General features: G+C 45.3%; 2 protein-coding genes and 1 non-coding gene across 3 annotated transcripts; all 3 read right to left on the reverse strand.

Annotated features, from left to right (window-relative positions):
- Positions 1-22,475: 22,475 nt before the first annotated feature.
- On the reverse strand, positions 22,476-22,576 carry VC83_01839 (the record flags this gene model as incomplete). The annotated part of the gene is made up of 1 exon: positions 22,476-22,576. It is a non-coding gene; the product is annotated as a tRNA-Thr (tRNA).
- Positions 22,577-22,751: 175 nt separating this feature from the next.
- VC83_01840 (uncharacterized protein) lies at positions 22,752-23,516 on the reverse strand. The gene has a single exon (XM_024465512.1). It carries the CDS (start codon positions 23,253-23,255, stop codon positions 22,866-22,868), a length of 390 nt encoding a protein of 129 aa, XP_024326935.1. The 5' UTR covers positions 23,256-23,516; the 3' UTR covers positions 22,752-22,865.
- Positions 23,517-25,069: 1,553 nt separating this feature from the next.
- On the reverse strand, positions 25,070-26,688 carry VC83_01841 (uncharacterized protein). Its single transcript, XM_024465513.1, has 2 exons — positions 26,370-26,688; positions 25,070-26,284 (listed from the first exon to the last, which is right to left on the reverse strand). The coding sequence occupies exons 1-2, from the start codon at positions 26,566-26,568 to the stop codon at positions 25,242-25,244; spliced, it is 1,242 nt and encodes a 413-aa protein (XP_024326936.1). The 5' UTR covers positions 26,569-26,688; the 3' UTR covers positions 25,070-25,241.
- Between the last annotated feature and the right edge of the window lie 175 nt (positions 26,689-26,863).

The raw sequence follows: 26,863 nt of genomic DNA on the forward strand, positions 1-26,863 counted from the left end.
CTGGCTGTAATGAGACTTTGCTCCGGCGCTCTCGAATAAGACTGGTAATAACTCTTCCAAGAGAGTTATGGGTTAAACCTAGCAAGTGTTCCGCCTCCTTAGTTATAAGCCGCCAATAGCATCTATCTGCAATAACACCATATATATCACTTTTTTGGACACAAAGCCGGAGAATCGTTGTCTTTTGGTCTATCGTAAGCCCCTTCCCCCCCCCCCTTTTGATGTTATAACGCCATCAGCCTGGCTACTCTGAGCTAAAGCGCTTTGAGCTGTAGCTGCTAGAGAGTCTTCGAGGATAGTAGAATCACTGGTTTCATTGCTGGTTTGGGGCCATTCAAGCCAACGTTCGCTGGCGGTATCAGTTGAGAGTTCGTGAGGTGGCAGTTGGGTAGGCCAGCGCCATAGGCACTTGATATTGCAAATAGGGGTTGGTAAAAGCGTTACTCATTATTATATATAACTATACAGTTGATAATATATCTATGACTTCATTTTCCAACATTGGATTTTACTTATAATACTAACCTATTTAGGACCAGACTGCCAAGACCCGAGCTGCTACACTGTATCAGCTTTAGACTACATTAGGAAATAGTGGCAACAGGGGGGGCACAAGAATTATGGTTACATCATTTCCTATCTAGGCTAAAGCTGCTACACTGCTACACTCAAATTACGATGCTGAAGTGGCCTAGTGTTGTCAGTAGTATATGGTTTCTTGGCAATATTCCCCAGTAATTACTGGCAATACAGTTCTTGGCAATATCTTGGCAACCTGACTGTCGGCTTGACCAATGCCTGAAAAGGAAGGTGCCAAGCCGCCCATGATTTAACCCTGCCACCCCCCTACCACCCCCTGTTCTAAACTATGAAGAATCGTCCGCTTTTGACAATTAAGTGCCAAAAGCTGGTTACAGCTAGACAGATTTCTGTTCAGCTGTGGCCAGCTTTAAATTACTGTATAACGTACATGTATAGCGAAAGCGCCAAACAAGCGAAAGCGCCAAAATTATCTACCCTCACGACAAACATTGCGATAAATCTACCACAACATTAGAAATCAATTGAAACTACTCGGAGTCCTCTTCCTCAGAGGTGTCTATTACAATCTGACACGTGCGCGCATTGTGCCCAGTCTCACCACACTTGCCACAGCGACGGGCACGGGTTTCTTCCCTTGGCTTCCGACCACGGCTTGCCCTTATTTCCTGCTCTACCTGCTGCACAACATCCCTCTCATCCTGTAGCTCTTGCGCCCCTTGTTGACTAAGTGATCCTCCTTGCTGTAGTCGTTTTTTCCTAGCTCTCCGGCGCTTGCTTAGTACTTCATTTGCCTGTCGTAGGTTTTGGTTCTCTCCCTTTAGCAGTGCTAATTGATGCATTATTTGCGATGCACCCTTTGTAAACTGGTCAACAGCTGCATAGATTGAGGTTGGAGAGCTATTTTGATGGCGTGAAATCCGAGTTTTAATAAATGTAGACTGTGACATAGCTTCAATTGGGTTGTTTGGTGTTTGAGAAACCCAAGGTTGAGCAGTACCTGGGCGGGAGCTTGGAGGCGTTGGTGTCCTTAACTTAAGATCAAGTGTAGATATCACTCTCTCAGGGTCAAATGGAAGAAGCCCTGCCCCTCGGAACCCGCCTCGAATGTTACTTTCCGTCATTGTAGTGTTAAATGCAGCGTGGAAGGCAGGAAAGAAGTCATCCTTTGTAATATGAGAAATATGAGCCTGCATCATATCTTCAATTTGCCGACCATAGGCCTGCTTTAACGGGCCGAAACAGCCAACATCAAGTGGCTGGAGTAGATGAGAAGAGTGAGCAGGCATACAAAGCGTAATAATGTTGTGTTCCTTGCAGTACTCCTCAAACTCATCGGAGTGGTGGCTCTCATGACCATCAAGGACTAACAAGCGATAACCACCAACACTCCGGGCCTTTGTATGCTTCTCAAAGTGCTGAATCCAATCCATGCCTCTCTCGTTTGTAGTCCAGCCATTTTCAGTAACAGAAATCACCCAATCGCTTGAAAATCCACTATTCTCATACCAAGATGTAAGGTGGTTTTTGCCTGCAACAATGATAAATGGTGGTACTGCCCAACCTTGAGAACTAACGCCTTGGATTACTGTAACCCATTCCCGATTACCAGGCTGTACCTTCTTTGCTTTTGCCCGCCCGTCTGAGCTTGTTACAACCATAGCAGTTGAGATAACGCCCATCATAAACCCAGTCTCATCAAAGTTGTAGATATCTGCTTCATCGATACCATATTTCGCAATTGTGTTACGCACAAGCTCAAACCAGCCATTAATAACTTCTGGATCTTCGCACTTAGCCCTCTGGTAGTCGTATTTGCGCTGAAAGCGTGTCTGGAGCTCTACACACCGCTTAACAAAGTTTGAAGCCCAACGCGACCCAACGCGTGACGCGTCGCGTGTTGCAAGTAGTCGACTTGCCATATCTTCAACAACAGACAGCCGAGGAGGAAACCCTTTGGCAGCTAGGTCGAGTATATACTGAACAAGGACGGACTCCTCTAGGTTAGTTAATTTCCGTGACTTGGCTTGGATATCGCGTCGTGAAGGTACACCTTCTAGACGACGACCTAGCTTGCGGTGGTCCACAGAATAGATCCTAGCAGCAACTCGAAGGCGTAACTTTGGGTCGCTTTGAATAGCCTGGATAGCTAGCACTAATTGGCTTTCATCGTTTTTATGGGGCATGTTTTGTTGTTGAGGAATTTAACATTTAGTTGGGGGGTTTGGTCACCGCATCATTTTGGCGCTTTCGCTTGTTTGGCGCTTTCGCTATACATGTACGTTATACATTTAACGATTGCCTTAATGACAGGCTTCATTCCCAGAGGGTTCGATTCCCTTGGGATAGAGAGCGCTGTGGTGACCAGAGCCTCTATTCAGAATCTAAATTGAGTGCCTCTACGTCAGAGATTCAATGGGACCAGTATGCACGCCGAAGAAAAAAGCATCTCCTACCTCTATTCTATGTCACTGAAGCAAAATAACTCAATCCTTCACAGCGACCGCTCTCGTCTGAACTCGGTGTATGACAGGCCAACCTCACAGCGGTATTAGCTGTCCGCTATCATTTTTTCTCAGGTACCACGATGTAACACTGACTTCTAAACGATAGAAGACACAGAGGTTTCTTGCGTAAGGTTGACTTGACAGAGGAGGCAGGGGATTAGACACAAAGGCTTTCCAAGTAACACGTTACAGTATTGTAAAGAATACTATATTGAGTTGAGCACGAACCTCCTATCTAAGGAAATACTATCTACTTATATAGTGGCGTCGTGCCAAAGGGATATCCGTGGATAACATGGATAACATAATATCCATGATATCCAATGTTATCCATCACCTGATATTCTGTGGATCGCCATGGATAACATGGATAACATAATATCCAAGATATCCAATGTTATCCATCACATGACATTCTGTGGATCACCGTGGATAACATGGATAATATAATATCCATGATATCCAATGTTATCCATCACGTGAGGTTGCAGCTGTAAGTGCTAGCCATAGCACTAGCACTTAGCCGTAAACGAACTTATCCCCAACCGCCCGAACCTCTCTCTTCTTGGAGGCTTCGAAATGGATGCGATAGACCAAGAAGACAGGCTGGAAGAGCACCTCTGATGCCTTGAATGCAAAAAGATCTCCTGAGCTGAAAAACGAGAGATGAAAGCCCAGATGACGACCGCCAGGTTACTCGGGGCTGAACCCCCAAACCTGTGCAAAAAATGCGGTGACAATCACTGGGCTGATGATTGCCCAAAGAAAAACCAAGACCAAGGGAAGAGCGAAGATCACCCAGACTGATCCCCCTCAGGATACTATTCTCAATAGCATTCAAGTCCTCCGGTCTGGCGACTCCTCCCCCAAAGAAAATACTCCCGATATACTAATGCCGGACGCTGCACCAAACCATGCTGCAAAGCATAAGCGCATAGTCACTGATGGCACAGTATCGGCTCCTCGGTCACGAAAGAGACTGCGACAGCAGGTGGATGAAGTCACACAATCACTTGGTGCTTCATCAGTCTCCTCAGAGAGATCTGCTTCTACCAGCACCACCTCGCGCATACTCCCCTCCCGTCCCCGAGCTCAACAACCCAAAATGCTCCAACCAAGAACGTTCCCTACCAGAAGATCTGAAGCAGGTCGAGGAGATAAAGCACCGTCCATATACGCCAACGGCCTCCACCTCTACATCAAACTGCCGCTCGCTCTAAGGGACCGGAACTTCACCCTCCCTGAGATGGTAGATGCACTAGTTCCACAGCTGCTCCCTCTCACAGACTTGCAACGAGTATCATCACACGATGCAAAGGGATGGCTAGCTAAATGCAAAGAGCTTCAGGGAAAAACTTTACCCTTGAATCGCACAAAATTAGGGCCTCCCTATATTACTCTGGAGGCCCTACAGCATTCATCACCAATCACTCTGCAGTGAGACCAAGTTTCCTGATTGCTACTGCAATCGCAAATATAAAGGAGTTCGCCCGGAACAGGTTCTGGATGGGCACCAATGAATACCAAGGAATCACAAGTGATAAGGCAGTGATAGTTTTTGAGAAGACTCCAGGCGTGCACTGCTTCAACCTCCCATTACCTCCATCTAAAGGATATATCTCATCCTTCGTCATTAAATGTAGAGCAGTTGACCCTGCCACACCCTGCGACTTCTGCAAATGTAAGGACCACTCCGCAATGCGATGCAAACTCGCTCAGCAAGTGGTAGACTCAGACTTGTCCCAGATCAAGGATTTTGACCAAACTATGGACGATATATCATCTCTGATATGGGTTAAACCTTTCCAACCTGTCCTGGAGATAGCAGCTACTTCAGATTTGGAGAAATCATCTCAGGAGGTCATTTTGCCTTTAGCATACCAAGACTACCAACATCTTTTTGACAAGGCAAAGGCATCAATTCTGCCAAAGCACCAGCCTTATGACCATGAGATACCACTCGCAGAAGGCTCAATGCCTCCCTATGGCCCTATCTACTCTCTATCTGAACTAGAGCTGAAAACTCTCAGAGAATACCTAGATGAGAACCTTAGTTCTGGCTTTATCAGACCTTCTTCCTCACCAGCAGGAGCTCCCATTCTCTTTGTCAAGAAGAAAGATGGCTCCTTGTATCTCTGTGTTGATTATAGAGGCCTTAATGCAGTCACTGTTAAAAACAGATATGCTTTACCCCTTATCCCTGAGCTCATGGATAGGCTCTCTTCAGCAAAGATCTTTACCAAGTTAGATCTCAGGGGAGCTTATAACCTGATACGCATCAAGGAAGATGATGAGTGGAAGACAGCATTCAGAACACGCTATGGTCATTTTGAATACCAGGTAATGCCTTTTGGGCTTGCCAATGCACCTGCTTCTTTCCAAGCTCTCATGAATGATATTCTAAGACCTTACTTGGATATCTTTGTTGTTGTCTACTTAGACGACATTCTTATATACTCTTTAGACACTCAAGAGCATGTTCTACATGTTAGACAAGTCTTAGAGAAGCTATCTCAAGCACAACTCTTTTGCAAACTTGAGAAATGTCTTTTCCATATGTCTCAAGTTGATTTCTGGGACATAGAATTTCAACAGAAGGCATTCAGATGGATCCTGAAAAGACAAAAGCAGTACAAACGTGGCCTATTCCTTCCAGCATTAAAGAGGTTCAGTCTTTCCTTGGGTTTGCCAACTATTACAGGAGGTTTATACCAAGATATACATCCTTGGCTTTACCCCTTACTCAATTACTTCACAAGGACACTTTGTATCACTGGGATAAGACACAGCAAGATGCTTTCGATGCTCTTAAAGGAGAATTCAAAGAAGGGAAAATGTTACTACACTTTAACCCCTTGAAACCTGCCACTCTTGAGACAGATGCCTCAGATTTTGCCATTTCTGGAATCTTATACCAAGCTCCAAAAGACAAACAAGAAGAGCTACAGCCTGTGGCATTTTACTCAAGAAAGCTATCAGCAGCCGAACAAAACTATCCCATTACAGACAAGGAACTGCTTGCCATAGTATGTTCTCTAACGCATTGGAGATGCTACCTTGAAGGGGCAAACTATCATATCACTATTTACAGTGACCATTCAAATCTCTTGACCTTTACAACCACTAAACAGCTCAATCGACGACAAGCAAGGTGGTCTGAACAACTAGGAGGTTTTGACTTTGTTATAAAACATGTCTCAGGGGCCAAGAATCAAAGAGCAGATCTCCTCTCAAGAAGACATGACTACCAAGATTCTGCTAAAACAAGCAATACAAAGGCCCTGCTAGACTCTACAAAGCTTATAGCAGCATCTTTAAGCAACCCTCACACTACAGAGGACTTAGAGGGAAACTTATCCCCTCAAAACCAAGTTGCCCCCATTACCTCTTCTCAGAAACCAGAGACCTTTAAAGACTATACACCCTCAGCAACACTTCTTAAAGCATTCAAAGATGCTTACAACCACGATCCCTTTGCCAAAAGAACTTTGGAATACCTCCAGAAGAAAGGCTCCTCTCTTGAGAAAGTTGGACTACAAAATTTCTCAAAAAATCAGCAAGGACTTCTCTTATTCAAGAGCTATATCTATGTCCCAAGGGATAAACGATTACAGCTACACCTCCTACAGCAGTTTCATGATGCTCCAGCTGCAGGGCACTTTGGCTTTGCAAAAACTTATGAACTTCTAACAAGAAAGTTCTACTGGCCTAGTCTAAGGACTACTCTTCAAGACTATATATCTTCTTGCACTACTTGCAACTTAAACAAACCTACACGGCAAAAGCCCTATGGCCTCTTGCAGCCTCTACCTATACCAGAACGCCCATGGGACTCTATATCCATTGACTTTATAGTCAAGTTGCCTCCTTCTATCCCAAAAGGGGGTGCTACCCCTTATGACTCTATCCTTGTGGTGGTAGAAAGGCTCACAAAAATGGCACACTTTGAGCCTTGCAATGAGACTATCACAGCTTCTGAATTTGCGTGGCTATTCCTCAAGGTGGTCTTTAAATATCATGGAATTCCTGGACACTGGATCTCAGATAGGGGAGCAGTTTTCACTTCAAACTTTTTTAAGGAGTTCTCTAAACTCTTAAACATGGAACAACGCTTTTCTACAGCTTATCACCCTCAAACAGATGGCCAGATAGAGAGAGTCAACTCTGTACTTGAACAATATCTAAGAATTTATACAAACTATGCTCAAGACAACTGGGCAGATCTTCTCCATCTTGCAGAATTTGCTTACAACAACACGGTCTCTAACACCACAAAAGAGACACCTTTCTATGCAAACTATGGTTATCACCCTAGGTTTGAAGTGGCAGAACTTAATTGTCCTGAAAATCTCAAAAACCCTTCTGCTTCTGAAAGAATCATCTACCTTAAGGGCCTCCAGGACTATCTCAAGGTCCAAATACAGCGTGCACAAGACGAGCAGGCTCAGGCCTTTAACAGGGGGGTGGTTGCACCACAATTCAAAGTTGGTGATCAAGTCTTTTTGTCTAGAAGACATATCACAACTACTAGACCATCAGACAAACTTGATACTAAAAGACTTGGACCCTTTAAGATTACAAAGACTATTGGCAAGAATGCTTTCGAGCTTGCATTACCACCTACTTGGACTATCCATAATGTCTTCCATACATCTCTCTTGTCTAAGGCACAAGAAAGTTCCTTAAGACCACTTCAGTCTCCTCCACCTCCTGTTCTGATTTTGGATCAACCAGAATATGAAGTAGAGTCTATCCTTGACAACAAGACACTTAGAGGTCAGGACTACTTCCTCGTTAAGTAGAAAGGCTATCCTACAAGTGACAACACTTGGGAACCTAAGAGAAATCTAAAAAATGCATCCAAGCTGATTCTAGAATTTCTTTCTAAGAAAGCCACCTGGCTAAAGGGCAAGCACACAGCTAACAAATGTCCTTAAGAGGGGTATCATGTCATACTGACATTCGTTGCACTCAGTTTGCTATCAAACTCAAGAGCAAACTTGGAAATCTCCTCCTCAAACCTACAAGTCACTATACATATTTTGGCTTATCACACCAACAACAAGAGCAATACTACTCAACGATTGCTACAACCATCTATGATTCATTACACTCATCGCTCCTTAGTTACTGGGCCGATATTACCACATAGCATATCTCTACAACCCTCTATGATTCATTACATGACATCACTCATACTACCACATGACATATCTCTACCAACTAGAGGCCTAGGAGCATGAACGATAGCTCTAAAAGCTCCTACGAACCTCTATGATTCATTACATGTCATTGCTCTTTAGTTACCCACAAGATTGGTTAAGTTATGACATAATTTGTCTATGACATAATTTGTCTATGACATAATTTGTCTATGATATAATTTGTCTATAGGGGTACTCTGACCTTGGACCTCCTTTTACTTCCTATAGGCTACGAACCTAAGAGATGGTTCTATGGGATTCTCTTACGTCGACTACAGTTACCAAGCCTGGTAAGTCATGGAAAGTATTGGAAAATGAGAGAACTACATTCCTTTAGCATAAATAGGATTGCCCTTTCCTTAAGAAAGGGCAAGCAGACAATACAGTAAATTGACTATCACATACTTCCACGTCTTTTCCAAGCCTCCAAGCATTCATCTTGTTACTCCTTGTTTCTGAAAAGTCAGTGAGGTGTTAACCTCTGACTTATCCCTGAGTTCCCAGACTCAACATTTGTTGCAACTTGTCTGAACCACTTCACTACATCACACACCTGATTGCTGCATTGTGGAATAGTCTAAGCTACGACCCTTTGGCTCTTTTTTCTAAGACAGTGTGTTGTCTTAGTAAATTCATCCCTTCCTTGGGTGGCTAGATTCTCACATCTGGTGCACCCACCATTACACTCTTTAATAATTAACTTACTAACGTATTTCACAAGCGAGTTGGCCACCCAAGCAAGTTGGCCACCAAAACACCAAAACGCGTCAACTTGACTACAGTCAACTATGCCACAACCAACACAAGCCCAATCCTCAAATCAAGAGGGTAGAATACTATTAGCTATTCAGGCACTAAAGGAACGTCAATTTAAGAGTGTCCGAGCTGCTGCATTATCATACGACGTGTCACGTAGTACCCTTACCAACAGAATGAATGGAATGACCTCCCGACGTGATTCTACCCCAAAATCACAAAACCTAACTTCGTACGAAGAGTCAGCTCTTGTTCAGTATATTCTCGACCTAGATTCGCGTGGATTTCCGCCCCGGCCGCAAGCTGTGCAAGAAATGGCAGACCTACTACTCTCCGAACGAGGTGAGAGCCCTACTGGGAAGAACTGGACTAGTAACTTCATAACGCGTCGTACGGAACTTAAAGCAAAGTTTAGTCGGAAGTACGATTACAAACGAGCAAAATGCGAAGATCCAAAGATAATTGAAGGGTGGTTCACCCTCGTACGAAACACAGTCGCAAAATATGGCATCTTAGAGCAGGACATCTACAACTTTGATGAAGCAGGTTTCGCAATGGGAGTTATTGCTACTGCAAAGGTAGTCACAAGCTCAGAAGCAAAGAGCCGTCCGAAGACTATACAGCCAGGGAATAGAGAGTGGGTGTCAATTATCCAAGGTGTTAATTCGTACGGATGGGCACTCCCGCCGTTCATTATTTTCAAGGCGCAGAATCACCTCTCAGCTTGGTACGAAGACTCAGGATTACCAGACAATTGGGTGATTACGCTTAGTGAGAATGGGTGGACTTCAAATTCAATTGGGTATGAGTGGATTCAACACTTCAATCGACATACAAATGCTCGTACGGTCGGAACCTATCGCCTTCTTATTCTTGATGGACATGAGAGCCACATCTCTGCTCAATTTCAACACTACTGCACAGAACGGAAGATAATTACCCTCTGTATGCCACCACACTCATCACACATTCTTCAGCCTCTTGATGTGAGCTGCTTTGCGCCACTAAAGCTTTCGTACGGAAAGCAGATTGAAACCTTCGTACGGAACCGGCTAAACCACATCACAAAGCTTGAGTTCCTCTCTGCATTCAAAGAAGCATTCAAAGCTACGTTTACAGAGCAGAACATCAAGAGCGGATTCCGAGCTACAGGACTAGTTCCGTACGAGCCACAGAGTGTCCTCTCTCACTTAAATCTACGCTTAAGGACTCCAACACCTCCTATAGTTGAGAGTGACAATTGGACTTCAAAGACTCCTCAAACTATAAGGGAGCTTAACTTTCAAACAGAGCACATTAAGAACCGCATCGTACGACATCAGAATAGCTCTCCTACCTCAATTAATGATGCTGTTAGCTGCCTTGTTAAAGGGGCGGAAATGATGATGCATTCTGCTGTTCTACTTAAGGCAGAAGTTAAGGCTCTACAAGCGGCAAATGAACAGAAAAAGAGGAGGGAAAGGAAGCGCAAGAGGCGTATAATGCAAGGGGGCAGTCTCTCCGTACGAGAGGGAGAGGATATGCTTCAGAGTGCTGAGGTAGAAGCTCAAGTCCGTACGGAGGTGGCAAGTGAGCATTGTCGGCAGGTGGGTTCTACAGGCCGACAGAAGCGCTGTGGCATATGTGGTATTATGGGCCATAACTCCCGTACATGTACGAGGCACAAGGATTCAATTACGATTGAATAAGGGTCATTATGTAGGGTGGTGGTGTAGTAGTAGGCAGTAATAGTCAATTTTGGTGTTTTGGTGGCCAACTTGCTTGGGTGGCCAACTCGCTTGTGAAATACGTTAATATTATATAGATTAATCCTTTAGACTATTAGAAAATAAATCAATCTCGATTTCCAATTCTAGCTACTATAGCTAGGCACTATTTACAAATCCCTGCTACTAGTGCTCCTATAGAGAGCTCTTGTAGTATAGGTAGCCTTATTATTTCAAAGATTAGAAATAGGCTTTCTAAAGATGTTTTTATAGTAATAGCTTCTTTAAAGAGTTGGGATTTTATAAAGGAAGAAGAAGAGGATCTAGAAGAGGAATTTATAGCTAAATTAATACTTTAAGTAGTATTTAGATAGATTAATATATATTTGGTTTCCTTTTCTACTATACTAGATAATTACTTAGGCCACATGATTCTAACATCATGTGATAATCATAAATATTCATGATTATCGAAAACTCATAATCATAATCATGCTTATGTAATATTTGACTATTTGAATAACGTGGTTTATCAGCGAGTTGCGCATATCACTGACTCGCGCACTTTTCCTTGGCACGAAACTTCAAATATAAATACTACCCCTAAAGAAAATAGTAAATTTTTTACAAATTAAAATCTAAAGAGCTAGATACATCTTCTTCTATTTTACAAGTTCGCACGTTATGGCCAGCCTTTCCGCAAGTGCCACAGCGCCGTCCAGACGGTTTTCCCTCAACCTGATTGCCCCTCTCTGCACGTAAGTCGCGTCGAACCTGCTGATCTACCTCCTGCTGAGACAAAATATCGTATGCATCCTCTACTGTAAGTGCACCTCCTTCACGGATACAGTTCTTTTTAGCCCTGCGACACTTGCTTAGCGCTTTTTGAGGATTTCCAACCTAGTGAAGGGAAGAGACCAAGCAAAGAGCATCTCGGTATACAGCATGCGGTAGCTTTTAAACACCGCAGTGTGCTCGAACTCGAGAAGTGGCGTCGACATGCAACTTTCGTCGTCGAAGGCGCTCTGATTATGCATCGTGACGCTGATACCGGTCACTAGCACCAAGGTTTCATTCACGCTAGTACTGTCGTCATCGGATTACGCCGACTTGGTATAATAAGGAAGCCTCTGAGGCAGAAAACCCGAGAATAAGCAGCGGCGCAGCCATCAACAGGCAAACCGTCAACCATCAATCCGTCAGGCTTCATATCCCCAAATAACTCTCTCTCTCTTCCCCGCATTATTACCTCGATACCAGAACGTCGCCAAGACAGATATACCAAGTTAAGTCGAGATTCGACGAGATGATATGGCCTAACCAAAGCCGCTATAAATCCCTCTCACTTATCCAAAAAAAACCCACCTACTTCAAAAGCAACTGCTTCTCCTTCTGGCCTTGCAGCCAGCCTTCGATTCTCTAACAATGGTAAGCTCATCTGCTTCTCTCTACTAAAAGAAAGAAGAGAGGTTTAAGCCCCTCCTTAGCTCTGTCACGTTAGACAAATCGAGGGTTAAAGACAGGCCTTCCTTCAATACATTTTCCTGCCTTGCAAAGGAATAGATGTTTGCAACTGTAACGCGATGATTGCAATGAAGTACAGGCATTAGTACAATACTGTAATGTGTTACTTGGAAAGCCTTTGTGTTTTTGTATCCTGGAACAGATTCCTCAAAACACTCAAGGCAAACTTCGGAGACATCGATGAACGACGAAATGCAGTCAGGGCTCTCCAGGCTCTCAAGCAGAGAGGGTCAGCAGTTTCATACACCGCTGAGTTTCAACAGCATGCAACACTCACCAACTGGGGAGAAGAGGCTATCTGTGACCAATTCTACGCAGGTCTGAAAGACCATGTGAAGGACAAACTCTCAAGGTCTGACAAACCAGATGACCTTAGAGAGATGATCGAATTGGCTCAGAAGATTGACAATCATCACTATGAACGGCAACTCGAGAAGAAAGGGGGACCACCTAGTTGTCATACTGACATTCGTTGCACTCAGTTTGCTATCAAACTCAAGAGCAAACTTAGAAATCTCCTCCTCAAACCTACAAGTCACTATACATATTTTGGCTTGTCACACCAACAACAAGAGCAATACTACTCAACGATTGCTACAACCCTCTATGATTCATTACACGTCATTGCTCCTTAGTTACTGGGTTGATATGACCACATAGCATATCTCTACAACCCTCTATGATTCATTACATGACATCACTCCTTAGTTACTGGGCTAATACTACACATGACATATCTCTATCAACTAGAGGACTAGGAACATGAACGATAGCTCCAAAAGCTTCTACAACCCTCTATGATTCATTACACGTCATCGCTCCTTAGTTACCCACAAGATTGGTTAAGTTATGACATAATTTGTCTATAGGGGTACTCTGACCTTGGACCTCCTTTCACTTCCTATAGGCTAGGAACATAGGAGATGGTTCTATGGGATTCTCTTACGTCGACTACAGTTACCAAGCCTGGTTAGTCATGGAAAGTCATGGAAAATGAGAGAACTACACTCCTTTAGCATAAATAGGATTGCCCTTTCCTTAAGAAAGGGCAAGCAGACAATACAGTAAATCGACTATCACATACTTCCACGTCTTTTCCAAGCTTCCAAGCATGGATCTTGTTACTCCTTGTTTCTGAAAAGTCGGTGAGGTGCTAACCTCTGACTTATCCCTGAGTTCTCAGACTCAAACATTTGTTACAACTTGTCTAAACCACTCCACTACATCATACACCTGATTGCTGCATTGTGGAATAGTCTAAGCTACGACCCTTTGGCTCTTTTTCCTAAGACAGTGTGTTGTCTTAGTAAAATCATCCCTTCCTTGGGTGGCTAGATTCTCACCTCTGGTGCACCCACCATTACATGGATCCAGCTTCACGAGGTGCTGCATGTTCCGCAGCTCGCCGGAAGCCTCGTCTCAGTACCCCACCTTCAAGATAGGGGTCTTATGACAAGGACAACCCGGGAGGGAAAGATGGTCCTTGAGCTTGACGAACATACTATCGGCGTCGCCGTTCGAGTTGGCTGTTCCTACGTCCTTAACGGAACCTAGGAAGGCGCCGTCACTGCGCTGCGCGCAGTCGCGATGTCACCAAAAGATACCATGATTTTGCATCAATGCTTCAGACACTTGAGCTCAAAGAGTCTGAGCTTGGCTCACACCGCTGTGTCATACTGACATTCGTTGCACTCAGTTTGCTATCAAACTCAAGAGCAAACTTGGAAATCTCCTCCTCAAACCTACAAGTCACTATACATATTTTGGCTTATCACACCAACAACAAGAGCAATACTACTCAACGATTGCTACAACCATCTATGATTCATTACACTCATCGCTCCTTAGTTACTGGGCCGATATTACCACATAGCATATCTCTACAACCCTCTATGATTCATTACATGACATCACTCATACTACCACATGACATATCTCTACCAAATAGAGGCCTAGGAGCATGAACGATAGCTCTAAAAGCTCCTACGAACCTCTATGATTCATTACATGTCATTGCTCTTTAGTTACCCACAAGATTGGTTAAGTTATGACATAATTTGTCTATGACATAATTTGTCTATGACATAATTTGTCTATGACATAATTTGTCTATAGGGGTACTCTGACCTTGGACCTCCTTTTACTTCCTATAGGCTACGAACCTAAGAGATGGTTCTATGGGATTCTCTTACGTCGACTACAGTTACCAAGCCTGGTAAGTCATGGAAACTCTTGGAAAATGAGAGAACTACACTCCTTTAGCATAAATAGGATTGCCCTTTCCTTAAGAAAGGGCAAGCAGACAATACAGTAAATTGACTATCACATACTTCCATGTCTTTTCCAAGCTTCCAAGCATTCATCTTGTTACTCCTTGTTTATGAAAAGTCAGTGAGGTGTTAACCTCTGACTTACCCCTGAGTTCCCAGACTCAACATTTGTTGCAACTTGTCTGAACCACTTCACTACATCACACACCTGATTGCTGCGTTGTGGAATAGTCTAAGCTACAACCCTTTGGCTCTGTTTCCTAAGACAGTGTGTTGTCTTAGTAAATTCATCCCTTCCTTGGGTGGCTAGATTCTCACATCTGGTGCACCCACCATTACACGCTGTTGACGGTCTGCCAGGACCAATTGGTGATCTCGTGGACCCGTGTGGAGAGTGCCTGCTCAATAAGAGTACGCGGGTTATAAATCGACATGCATCAGAGCATGCAAAAGCCCCCCTCGACAGGATACATAGTGATATCTGGGGGCCTTACAGAGTACCGTCAATCAGTGGTAAGAACGTCTATTTTGTGACGTTCACTGACGACTACACACGGAAGACTTGGGTCTATGTTATGCAGTTAAGGGACCAACTACGAGGTATTTTTACTGAGTTCAGGACCGAGGTGGAACACCAAACCGACAGGAAGATCAAGATCGTTCGCTGCGATAATGGCGGCGAGTACGAAGCTCTTGAGCGAGACTTTGGGCCCTCGCACAGTATCCTGTTTGAGTTTACGACGCCATATACGTCGTATCAGAACAGTGTTTCTGAACGCCTAAACTGGGCCCTGGTCGCAGTGATCAGGGCAATGCTCGCAGGCGCGCAGCTTCCAAAATGGCTCTGGGCCGAAGCTGTGATGGCAGCCTCCTATCTGAGGAATAGGCTGTCAATTGGACCCAGAGGAAAGACACCGGAAGAGGCGTACAGTGGTAAGAGACCATCTGTCGCTCACCTTCGTGTCTGGGGCTGCGTTGCCTATGCCAATATCTCGATGGATCAGAGGCAGGGTGACAAGCTTGAACCCAATGCGATATGGACTGCATTGGTTGGATACATGCCAACCTCGCAGCAGTACCGGTTATATGATCCGGTCGGAGACCGGATCCTCACTGCAACATCAGTGAGATTCGTGGAAGATCAACGACTTGATCTTCCTGATGCCAGCGACGGTCCCCACGAAGATGTGGGATTGGACCCCATGGAAGCTGTTTGTAATGCTGACTTCTAAACGATAGAAGACACAGAGGTTCTCTTGCGTAAAGGTTTACTTATCAGAGGAGGCAGGGGATCAGACACAAAGGCTTCAAGTAACACGTTACTAGTATATAACAAATACTGTATTGAGTTGAGCACGAAGCTCCTATCTAAGGAAATACTATCTACTTATATAGTGGCATCGTGCCTAGTGGACTCTTGGGAACTCACTCGAGTCCTCGGAGTCCTGGACTCTTAGGACTCTTCTCATCATCCTGCGAGTCCATCACGTGCCTAGTGGACTCCTGGGAACTCACTCGAGTCCTCGGAGTCCTGGACTCTTAGGACTCTTCTCATCATCCTGCGAGTCCGTCACGTGATACTTTCGGAACTACTATTCCCCGCTGCCCCTCCAGGTACCAGGGCCGGTCTCATGCGACCTCCCTCCTTCCTGTCCTGTAGTTGGCCAGCCTTCTTGTTCCGTCGTAACACTGTTCTCCAGGAGGATATCTCCATCGATGCAGGAGATATCAGCAATCCCCGCTGGGATACCCAAATGGGGGGCATTGAAAATCCCTGTGAGGATATCCCGGTCGTGGATTCAGGTGGGTCACGTGACCTGTCAGCCAGGGTTCCTCGCACAGGACGACCAGCCCTGCAGCCAACCCAGCCAATCAGGAAGCAGCAAGTGATAATTTATCACTTGCACAACAACATCAACACGGCGACGACGGCAGCGACTACGCTGTGCGGCGACCCCCTGTAGCATCAGAGGTGAGCCGTGACGGGTCTCCACCGGGACCTGCAATGTCACCGTCGCCATTGTTGATGTCTGGGCCTGATGACAACTCACGGTTTGACCGAGAAGCTGATCGGTCAGGCGATATCTTCGCTAAAGACGAAGAGCTATCTGAGACAGCGGATGACCAGCTGCGCGCAGAAGCGGAAGCTTCGTGTGAGGAAACCCCTCATGATGAGGAGTTCATCGCCCGATGAAGTAGGCGTGCAAGACGGCCAACGAGGCCCTATGAAGAAGCGCGCGAAGCGCTCTTCGAAGAAGAGTTAGGAGCGCACCATGCAGCGTCTTCCAAGCTGCTGATTCCTGATCGCTATTCGAAGTCGATCAGCGACCCAGAACATGGTGTAGACTGGACTCTTGCAGTCCAGGAAGAGCTGGCGCAGCTTCAATCCCTCAGAACATGGGGTGAGCGAAGCTACCGCGAGACAAGAAAGCCCTTGGTTGTCGATGGGTATTTGCTGTCAAATACACACCGACAGGGCTGCTTGACAGGTTCAAAGCCAGACTCATCGCTCAGGGGTTTGGGCAAATACCAGGCGACGATTATCTCGAGACCTTCTCACTGACAATCCGCGCTGAGTCTCTCCGGCTTCTCCTAGCAATTGGTGCTTACGAGGATATGAATATCCGGCAGATCAACGTTGTGAGTGCTTATCCACGATCAGAACTTCATGCGGAGGTATATATGAGACCTTCTGAAGGGCTGTACTGCCCTGAAGACTGCGTATTACGACTACGGAAGTCACTCTACGGGTTAAAGCAATCCGGGAGGGAATGGTATATTGAGGCCTGCAAAGGCCTCGGTCAACTAGGATTCCAGCCAGTCTTCAGTGAGCCTAGTATCTTCGTGACGCCTGACCGAAGGATCTTGATTGGGTTATATGTCAATGATATGTTGATACTTAGCAAGGAATTATCAGATATTGACCGTGTGGTCAAAGAGTTTAGCAAACGCTGGAAGATCAAGGACCTCGGGGAGGTCAATATGATACTTGGGTGACCCGCGATCAGTAGAACCGTCAAATCTATCTTGATCAAGAAGGGTATATTGACAAGGTTATCAAATGCTCCACCTAGGAAAGGCAATGCCCTTTCCAATTCCTGCGTCCACCAACGACAGCGAAGCTGAAGCTGACCAACACCTCTATCAGCGAGGAGTTGGATCGCTGGCCTGGCTTGCTATATGCACTCGCCCGGATATCGCATACGCCTGGGGGCAGCTCAGTCAAAGCTGCTCGAGACCTACGATACGAAATTGGAATGGGGTTCTTCACGTATTGCACTACGTCAAAGGAACTAGGACTTTACGACTTTCGTTTGGGGGGATAGGGGGCAATTCTACCCCCTATTTACAAGGATACAGCGACTCAGACTACGCTGGTGACCAGACTGATCGACACTCAGTATCAGGTCTAATATTCATGTTGAATATGGGGCCTGTCAGCTGGAATTCGACAAAGCAACGCTGCGTCGCAACATCAACGACTGAGGCCAAATATATCGCCCTCTGCGAAGCCAGCAAGCAAGGACAGTGGCTTCGTACCCTCTGTAATGGTGGGTGCACCAGATGTGAGAATCTAGCCACCCAAGGAAGGGATGAATTTACTAAGACAACACACTGTCTTAGGAAACAGAGCCAAAGGGTTGTAGCTTAGACTATTCCACAACGCAGCAATCAGGTGTGTCATGTAGTGAAGTGGTTCAGACAAGTTGCAACAAATGTTGAGTCTGGGAACTCAGGGATAAGTCAGAGGTTAACACCTCACTGACTTTTCAGAAACAAGGAGTAACAAGATGAATGCTTGGAAGCTTGGAAAAGACGTGGAAGTATGTGATAGTCAATTTACTGTATTGTCTGCTTGCCCTTTCTTAAGGAAAGGGCAATCCTATTTATGCTAAAGGAGTGTAGTTCTCTCATTTTCCAAGAGTTTCCATGACTTACCAGGCTTGGTAACTGTAGTCGACGTAAGAGAATCCCATAGAACCATCTCTTAGGTTCGTAGCCTATAGGAAGTAAAAGGAGGTCCAAGGTCAGAGTACCCCTATAGACAAATTATGTCATAGACAAATTATGTCATAGACAAATTATGTCATAGACAAATTATGTCATAGACAAATTATGTCATAACTTAACCAATCTTGTGGGTAACTAAAGAGCAATGACATGTAATGAATCATAGAGATTCGTAGGAGCTTTTAGAGCTATCGTTCATGCTCCTAGGCCTCTAGTTGGTAGAGATATGTCATGTGGTAGTATGAGTGATGTCATGTAATGAATCATAGAGGGTTGTAGAGATATGCTATGTGGTAATATCGGCCCAGTAACTAAGGAGCGATGAGTGTAATGAATCATAGATGGTTGTAGCAATCGTTGAGTAGTATTGCTCTTGTTGTTGGTGTGATAAGCCAAAATATGTATAGTGACTTGTAGGTTTGAGGAGGAGATTTCCAAGTTTGCTCTTGAGTTTGATAGCAAACTGAGTGCAACGAATGTCAGTGTGACATTAGTCCTTGATGGTCATGAGACTTCATTTGCTGCTCGAAGTGTACGGATATCCTCTGTTAAAAGGGTATTCTGGTGAGCTAATCGCTCAGTGCCCTTTGCTAATGCAAAGACTGTCTCAAAAAGAGGTGTTGACAAGCTTCCCTGGTGATGGGCAATCCTTTGCTTCACAAGAGTTGTCTGTGAGAGGGCCTCCGTAGGGTTGTGAGGTGTCTGGGAGACCCAAGGGTCGGCGTCGGCAGGGAGGGGTAAAGCAGGAGATGGAGTCCGTAACTTCACATCGAGCTTTAAAATAACAGCTTGAGGGTTGAAAGGCACTAGGCCAGCTCGGAATCCAGCCTGAGCGTTTTGGGTCGTTATTGACTCTATAAACGCTGCTTGGAAGGCAAGGAAGAACTCGACCTTAGTAATATGGTTAATATGAGCCTTAATAAAGATCTCGATTTGTCGCCCATATGCCCTTTTCAACACACTAAAATACCCAATGTCAAGTGGCTGGGTAAGATGGGATGAGTGAGGAGGCAAACAAAGAGTAATAATGTTGTGAGCCTTACAATACTCCTGAAATTCAGCCGATTCGTGACTCTTGTGCCCATCTAACACAAGCATTCGATATGGACCCTTCGAATGAGTAGCAGTGTGTTTACCGAAGTGTTTGATCCATTCTAGACCCGTCTCATTATTTGTCCATCCATTAATTGTTGGCTTAACCACCCAGTCGTTTGGGAGCCTCAGTGTACCAATTCGTGAGGTGATTCTTCCCTTGCACTACTAAAAATGGAGGCACATTCCAACCCTCACTACTAATACAAGCAATCGCTGTTGCCCATTCCCGATTGCCAGGCTGAACTGCCTTGCCTCTGCCATGTCGATCCCATCATAAACCCTGTCTCGTCGAAGTTGTAGAAATCGCAATCTAGAACACCATATTTCTCCCTCATATTCCCAACAAGTCGAAACCACGCGCCAATAAGCTAGGGATCTTCGCACAAGGCCCTTGAAAGTCATAAACGCGATTAAAACGCGTCTTTAACTGTGGTTGCTGTTGTATGAATAGATGGGCCCAGAGCTTTCCTACGGGGTTCTGTCCTCACGATTTAAGAAGAAGATTAGCCATATCTTCAACACCAGCAAGTCGGGGCGCAAATCCTCTGGAATCCAGGCTGAGTATATACTGAACAATTGTATCCTCTTCTATATCGTTTAATTTGTGACAATTCGATCGAGCTTCGGCGCGAGGGGTTCGGCCAGCCATTCTATCGCGTAGTGTTGATTTGGGCACTTTATAGATCTTTGCAGCAGACCGACAGCTGATTTTTCTAGATATAGGATAGCTTCGATAGCAAGAATAATACTTGATTCTTGAGTTTGAATTTCCATTGTGGTGGTTGAAAAAACGCGTATTGAAGTTAGTAGGTTGGAATGTGGGGGAAAGTGCGCGACTCGGTGATATGCGCGACTTGCTGATAAACCACGTTAGTCATGATTATTATGATTATTATGATTATTTGTGCTAACCCTAATGAAATACGTTAGTAATTAATTTAATTATTCTACCTCTAATATGTCTATGTAGCATAACGTGCGTGCATAACGAATGATACAACATAATGAATGATACAGTCCAATGTGCTCACTTAACAAATACTATGATAATTCCACTACAACGCTATAAATCAATTAAAGCTATGTAGAATACTCATCCTCAGATACCTCTATTACCATCTGACAGGTGCGTGCATTGTGTTTTGTGCCACCACAGTTGCCACAGTGCCTTGCGCATGTTTCTTTCCTTGGCTTCCGACCACTCCCTGCCTGTGTTTCTTGCTTTACTTGTTGCGCAAGGTCCCTCTCATCTTGTAACTCTTGTGCTTCGTGTTGTGTAAGTGATCCTCCTTGCTGTAGGCGTGTTTTTTTAGCCCTTCTGTGTTTGCTAAGTTGTTCCATCCCTTGCTGAAGCATTTCATTCTCTGCTTTTAAGAATGCTAATTGATACATCATCTGTGATGCTCCCTTTGCAAATTGGTCAACAGCATTGTAAATAGAGGTTGGTGAGCTATTTTGATGATGTGCAATTCGATTTTTAATGAAAGCTGTCTGTGATAAGGCTTCATTTTGGTTATTTGGTGTCTGGGAAACCCAAGGTTGAGCGGTGCTAGGGCGGGAGTTTTGTGGTGTCGGGGTTCTAAATCTGAGATCAAGCATACAAACCACACTATCAGGATCAAATGGGAAAAGCCCAGTGCCTCGGAAGCCTCCTCGGATGTTCTTTTCAGTCATTGCAATAAAGAAAGCAGCGTGAAATGCGGGAAAGAAGTCATTCTTCATAATATGCGTGATGTGAGCCTGCATCATGTTTTCGATTTGCTGCCCATAAGCCCTTTTCAGTGGGCCAAAACACCCAACATTGATTGGTTGGAGGATATGAGAAGAATGAGCCGGCATACATAGAGTGATAATATTGTTTTCCTTGCAGTATTCCCCAAATTCGTCTGAGTGATGGCTTTCATGACCATCAATGATCAACAAACGATAACCACCTACAGTTCGATGTTTTGTATGCTTCTCAAAATGTCAGATCCAATCCATGCCTTTCTCATTTGTTGTCCAACCATTATCTGTAACAGCAATTACCCAGTTTGGTGGAAATCCGCTGTTTTCATACCAAGACGTGAGGTGGTTTTTGCCTGCAACAATAATAAATGGTGGAATCGCCCAGCCTTGGGAATTAACACCCTGTATTACTGTAGCCCATTCACGATTGCCAGGCTGTACTTTCTTTGCCTTCATACGTCCATCAGAGCTTGTTACCACTGTTGCAGTTGAAATAATGCCCATCATAAACCCTGTCTCATCGAAGTTGTAAATATCTGCATCGTGGATGCCGTACTTCACAATTGTGTTTCGCACAAGCTCAAACCAGCTACAAATAATTACTGGGTCTTCGCATTTAGCCCTCTGATAGTCGTATTTGCGCTGGAACCTTATTTTGAGTTCTATGCGACGTTTAACAAAGTTGGAAGCCCAGCACGTCTTGACAGGTAATGCGTCGCGTGTCGCGAGAAGTCGATTTGCAATCTCCCACAACAGACAATCGGGGAGGAAATCCTTTAGCAGCTAGGTCGAGAATATACTGGACAAGGATTGATTCCTCTAAGTCGGTCATTTTCTGCAAATTGGCAGAAATATCACGTCGTGAATGCATACCATGCTTACGACGACTAAGCTTCTGATGATCGACAGAATAGAGCTTTCCAGCAGCTCGAGCACTTAGCTTAGGGTCATTTTGCATCACCTGAAGAGCTAATATAACTTGGCGTTCATCATTTTTCTGCGGCATCTTTTGTTGTGCAGGGATTTACTGTTTACTAGCGGAGTTGTGTGGATTCAAGGTAGTGTATCATTCGTTATGTTGTATCATTCGTTATGCACGCACGTTACTTAAAATGCAAAATTAATACAAAAAATATGCCCACATTCAGAGTTGAACTGAAGACCTCGGCATCACGATGTATCATGTGACCATGAATTATACTAGTGCCGCGCTCTACCAACTGAGCTATGGGGGCTGATAGTTATTATTAGCACCTATAATATGACTCTTATGCATCGGACAAAAGGAACCCCTACCCTTTCCCCCTTCCAACCCTTCCAACGGCATTTGTAAGATCAGGTGATCACATGATCACGATATCAATCCATGCGCCTTCAAGCTACTATCCCCCCCTGAATGATTGTCACCATCCACTATTTTGTCAAAAGGCCTCTGCCAGTGATCTCATCTTATTTACGCCTTTTTACCTAAACCGATCGCTATAAGTGGGTTTCCACAAACTTCAAAATAGCGGGTCTTTACAATCATTCGGGGGGGATAGTAGTACTACTAGTACTCACACTTCCCTTCTTCCTCAACCCACTCCTAACCCCCATCCACCCATCTCTCGCCCTCACCTGCCCCAACCTCCGACTTAGCGTCGAGAAATTCAACTGCTGTGCATACCCCATCGCCTGGCCCATCGTCCCCCTTGGCGTCTTCGCCGGCGGTACCTCCGCCCTACTCTCCCTCGCACCCTCCCAATCGCTCCCCTCATTCCACTCCTCCGTTAACCGCCACAGCGGTACCTTCGCCCGCCTCGCCTCCTTCTTACGCATCTTCTCTAGCGCGCCCATCATCACCTCCCAGCTCTCTACGACGCCCATTCCGGCCCGGCGCGTGCAGTTGCAGTCGCATCCCCTAGCGCATATCATGTCGTCTTTTGTTACCTCCTCGTCGTCCTATGAGAAGAGGTAGGCGTCGAGACAGATCTAGTGCGATGCGCAGCCGCAGGACAGACAGGCAACATAGTCGCCGGTGATGGGCTCGATGCAGATGACGTATTTAAGCTGCCGCTTCGTTATTTTGCAGCGCTCGTAGCGACCGACTGCACCGCCAAGAGTAGAGGTTGAAGAGGAATTGAGAGGTTCGAGGCGATGCTCGTGCTTGAGGCAGTATGCCCGATGGAGAGGCCGCGGTCCGAAATAGGCTAGTAGGTGTCCTGTTTGCGAGGAATATTGGTGAGGGCGGCATGTCATGGTCCAGCGAATGGATCGATGCCGCATTCGGTTTTGAGAATGGTGGCGATGGGGGACCAGGGGTGAAGTATTCTGGCAGTGAGTTTGAAGAGGAATTGAGAGGTTCGAGGCGATGCTCGTGCTTGAGGCAGTTCTCAAAACCGAATGCGGCATCGATCCATTCGCTGGACCATGACATGCCGCCCTCACCAATATTCCTCGCAAACAGGACACCTACTAGCCTATTTCGGACCGCGGCCTCTCCATCGGGCATACTGCCTCAAGCACGAGCATCGCCTTCCCTAGTCTAAATATCAATTGATAGATGGATCTTTTGAGTGACAATGGCAAGTTCATCTTAAAGATCTTTATGTCAAGTTTGATATTGTTAAAGGGACTAGTTTTTGACAGTATTTTGAGTAGGAAGGCAGCTTTTGACATGGCAATTTAGATACTTTAAAAGAGCCTTGAATTGAGGCAATTTGCACTTTTTGAAAGCAATAGAATCAAAACAGCAATCTACTCAATAAGAAGCTCTTCAAATATTGCTGATTTAAAGACTTAAGCGTATCTATTATCAGTTATCACTCGTTTCCATTTAGGGGCAGCTCTAGCAAATGCAGCTTCAATCCTACCTTTGACAACCTCATGCTGTTGGACCTTTGTATCCCTCTTGGTATACGCCTTTGTAAGGTGTGCTGCTATTGATCAAGTGCCTCCTATATGCTTGTAGCTCACTAAGCAGTGTAGGCATCACCAATACAGCTCGCTGTTAACCAACAAGACCGCATCTAGACCACCTTCTATATGCTGCCAAACCCATGAAGTCCTTAACTGCTGCTTTGATAGAGTGCTTCTTGCTTTGGTAGATGTGAGGGTTTCAAAACCCCATTGATCGATTGCGTATCCTCTGACATTTTTTTTGTATGATTTGGGCGTGTTTTCGTTAAGGTACCACGGTTCTCATAATAGGCAAAAGGGGATGGTTTGCTCAGATGCGGAAATATCTTCATTTTTCACAGGGGTAGCACAGACTAGAGCACAAACCAACTACACTGATAGTGCAAACTTCTCACACTGATAGTGCGAATATCCTCACACTGCACGCACTAAACTGTTGACATGCCTGAGAAGGATTACCAAGCGATGTCTCCATCACAGCTTCCTTGGAGTCTTTAAGTTCTTGATATAGAAAGAACGATTTCCAACCATGTCTCAATCGCAGCTTCCTCGAGAGCCTCCAAACTCTAGGTATAGAAGGAACGATTACAAGCAATACCTCCATCGTAGCTTCCTCGGAACCTTCAAGTTCTGGATATGGAAAGAACGATTACCAATCAAAGCCGCAGTCGTAGCTTCCGATATAATAAAAAAAACTTGAGAATCTACCATAGTAGCACGGAATTCGAGGGTATATTATGCCCCAGGAATTTCCCCCCGTGTTACCCTAGTCCTCTCGTAGTATCCCACGCTCGATTAGAAGTCCTTGCTATCGCGGCGCACGAGTGATGCCCTGTGTTAGCACTTGATGCCTGATTTAGCTGAAATTATGTCTTATTTTCCGAAGCTATAGCTATAGATGGCAGATACATCAAACCTTCCACCATTTTCTTTAAAAATGAACCTCCCAAAAGTTACTTTACATTCAGGCGCCGACCGCTTACCCCCCGCAACCAGAGATACTTAAACCTTATGTAAACCCTCCGCTCTCTTTTTTTCCACCCACTCCGCCGCAACATCTTCCCACAGCTTCTTCTCATTCCCCCTAAGGTCACCTGGGAAGAATGATCCAATCATACTCTGCCCCAACTTCTCATATTTCCTCTCCACTGCCAGTAACGTGTTCATAACCTTTACATCTCCTACAACGTCGAGGTAATCAATTGGTACCCCCAGCGCCTTAGGCTGTCGTTTCCACCCTGCAACAAACATATTCTGCAGAATACCGACTCCTCCAACCGCAATCAAAAACCATGCTGAGTCCGTGATCGCTGAGCTCGTGATGAGTAATACGATCCAGAGAAGTCCCAAGAATATGGTGGCCAGTTGTGCGAAGAGTGTAATCGAAGGAGCATCCAGATTGTCGAATCCAGTTGCCAAATCCTCCAGATCTAGCCCACGTCCGCCGCTAATAATCGCAATGGCATGCTGTGCGCCGTTTCCGCGGGTTAGGATAAAGTTTTTCTTGCTTCGTTTATTGAGACGTCTGCACGCCCATTTCTCAACGCCCCACTGAGATAGCGCACCCATACTGTAACATAGAACTGATGCACCGCCCGTGATGAGTAGCACACTCCAATCTCCCCAAATACCACACGAGATGGCTGCAATACCTAGCTGGACCACAGTCGTTATCAAGCCTGACCAGTGCAGAAGATCGTGTCCTGGCTTGCCAGCTTCAATCGTCTGACTCGGTTCCCAGAAGCTGACTACCAAGCCAGCTTGCCTTGGTCGAGAGACCTCTGCGCCGGAACCGTCACACTCTTTTTCTGCTATGCCCTTGTCAAATTTCCAGCGGGTATCAATGAGAGACTGAGTGATATTATGCACGGCCAAGCCCATCCATGCCTCGTAGTCACGCACTATGCGGCCAATAACAAAAGAGTTGTTGCCTCGGACGTAGCCATTCTTTCCATTAATGACTTCACACGGGCAGTCTGCGCCAGGCATGAGTTTATTTTCACCAACAGCGCTGCAAATTGCTGTGGTGGCATAGGAGACCCAGCCTAGAGATCTATTAGCAGACGGAGCCGGAGCTAGTCGTCTGTGAGAGTACACAGAGGTCATGCTATGCATTGTTTGGTTACATACCAAAAGAGAATGCTACGGGTGTCACGGGACCACCTGCGAGTTGTGCAAGAGCCCGGGTAATTACGTCGCCTCCAAGGAGGAGAAGGATAGTGAAAGCATAGTTTGAAGGATTTGCCCATTCGTTGGCAAAACTCTCAGTGGGTGCGTTCGTATCGAAGTCCCGTCTTGGAAATAATTGGGAGAATGGTGCTGGAGCCATGGTTGGATCCGATATGGAAAGGTCAATCACAACTGCAGGATCATGTCAATGATGATAAGAAGTCAAATCTGTCGCCAATAGTGAGCACAGTGTTGTAGGCACGAAAACGGAAAGATGAAGACGTGTTGAAGCATCGAGAAATTCAAAACATATTCCACATGGTACAGTAAGCGAGTAAGACCCGTTCAGCCCCAGTAGTCACGGGACTTAATTGGCTAAGCCACCAAGTACTAGAAGTAGATGGCATGGAGGGTAGGAGGGAGGGTCAAAGTGCAACGCCAAAAGGTGTACGATA

Source organism: Pseudogymnoascus destructans (genome assembly GCF_001641265.1).
Source record: "Pseudogymnoascus destructans isolate 20631-21 unplaced genomic scaffold scaffold_4, whole genome shotgun sequence".
NCBI classification, from domain to species: Eukaryota; Fungi; Ascomycota; class Leotiomycetes; order Thelebolales; family Thelebolaceae; genus Pseudogymnoascus; species Pseudogymnoascus destructans.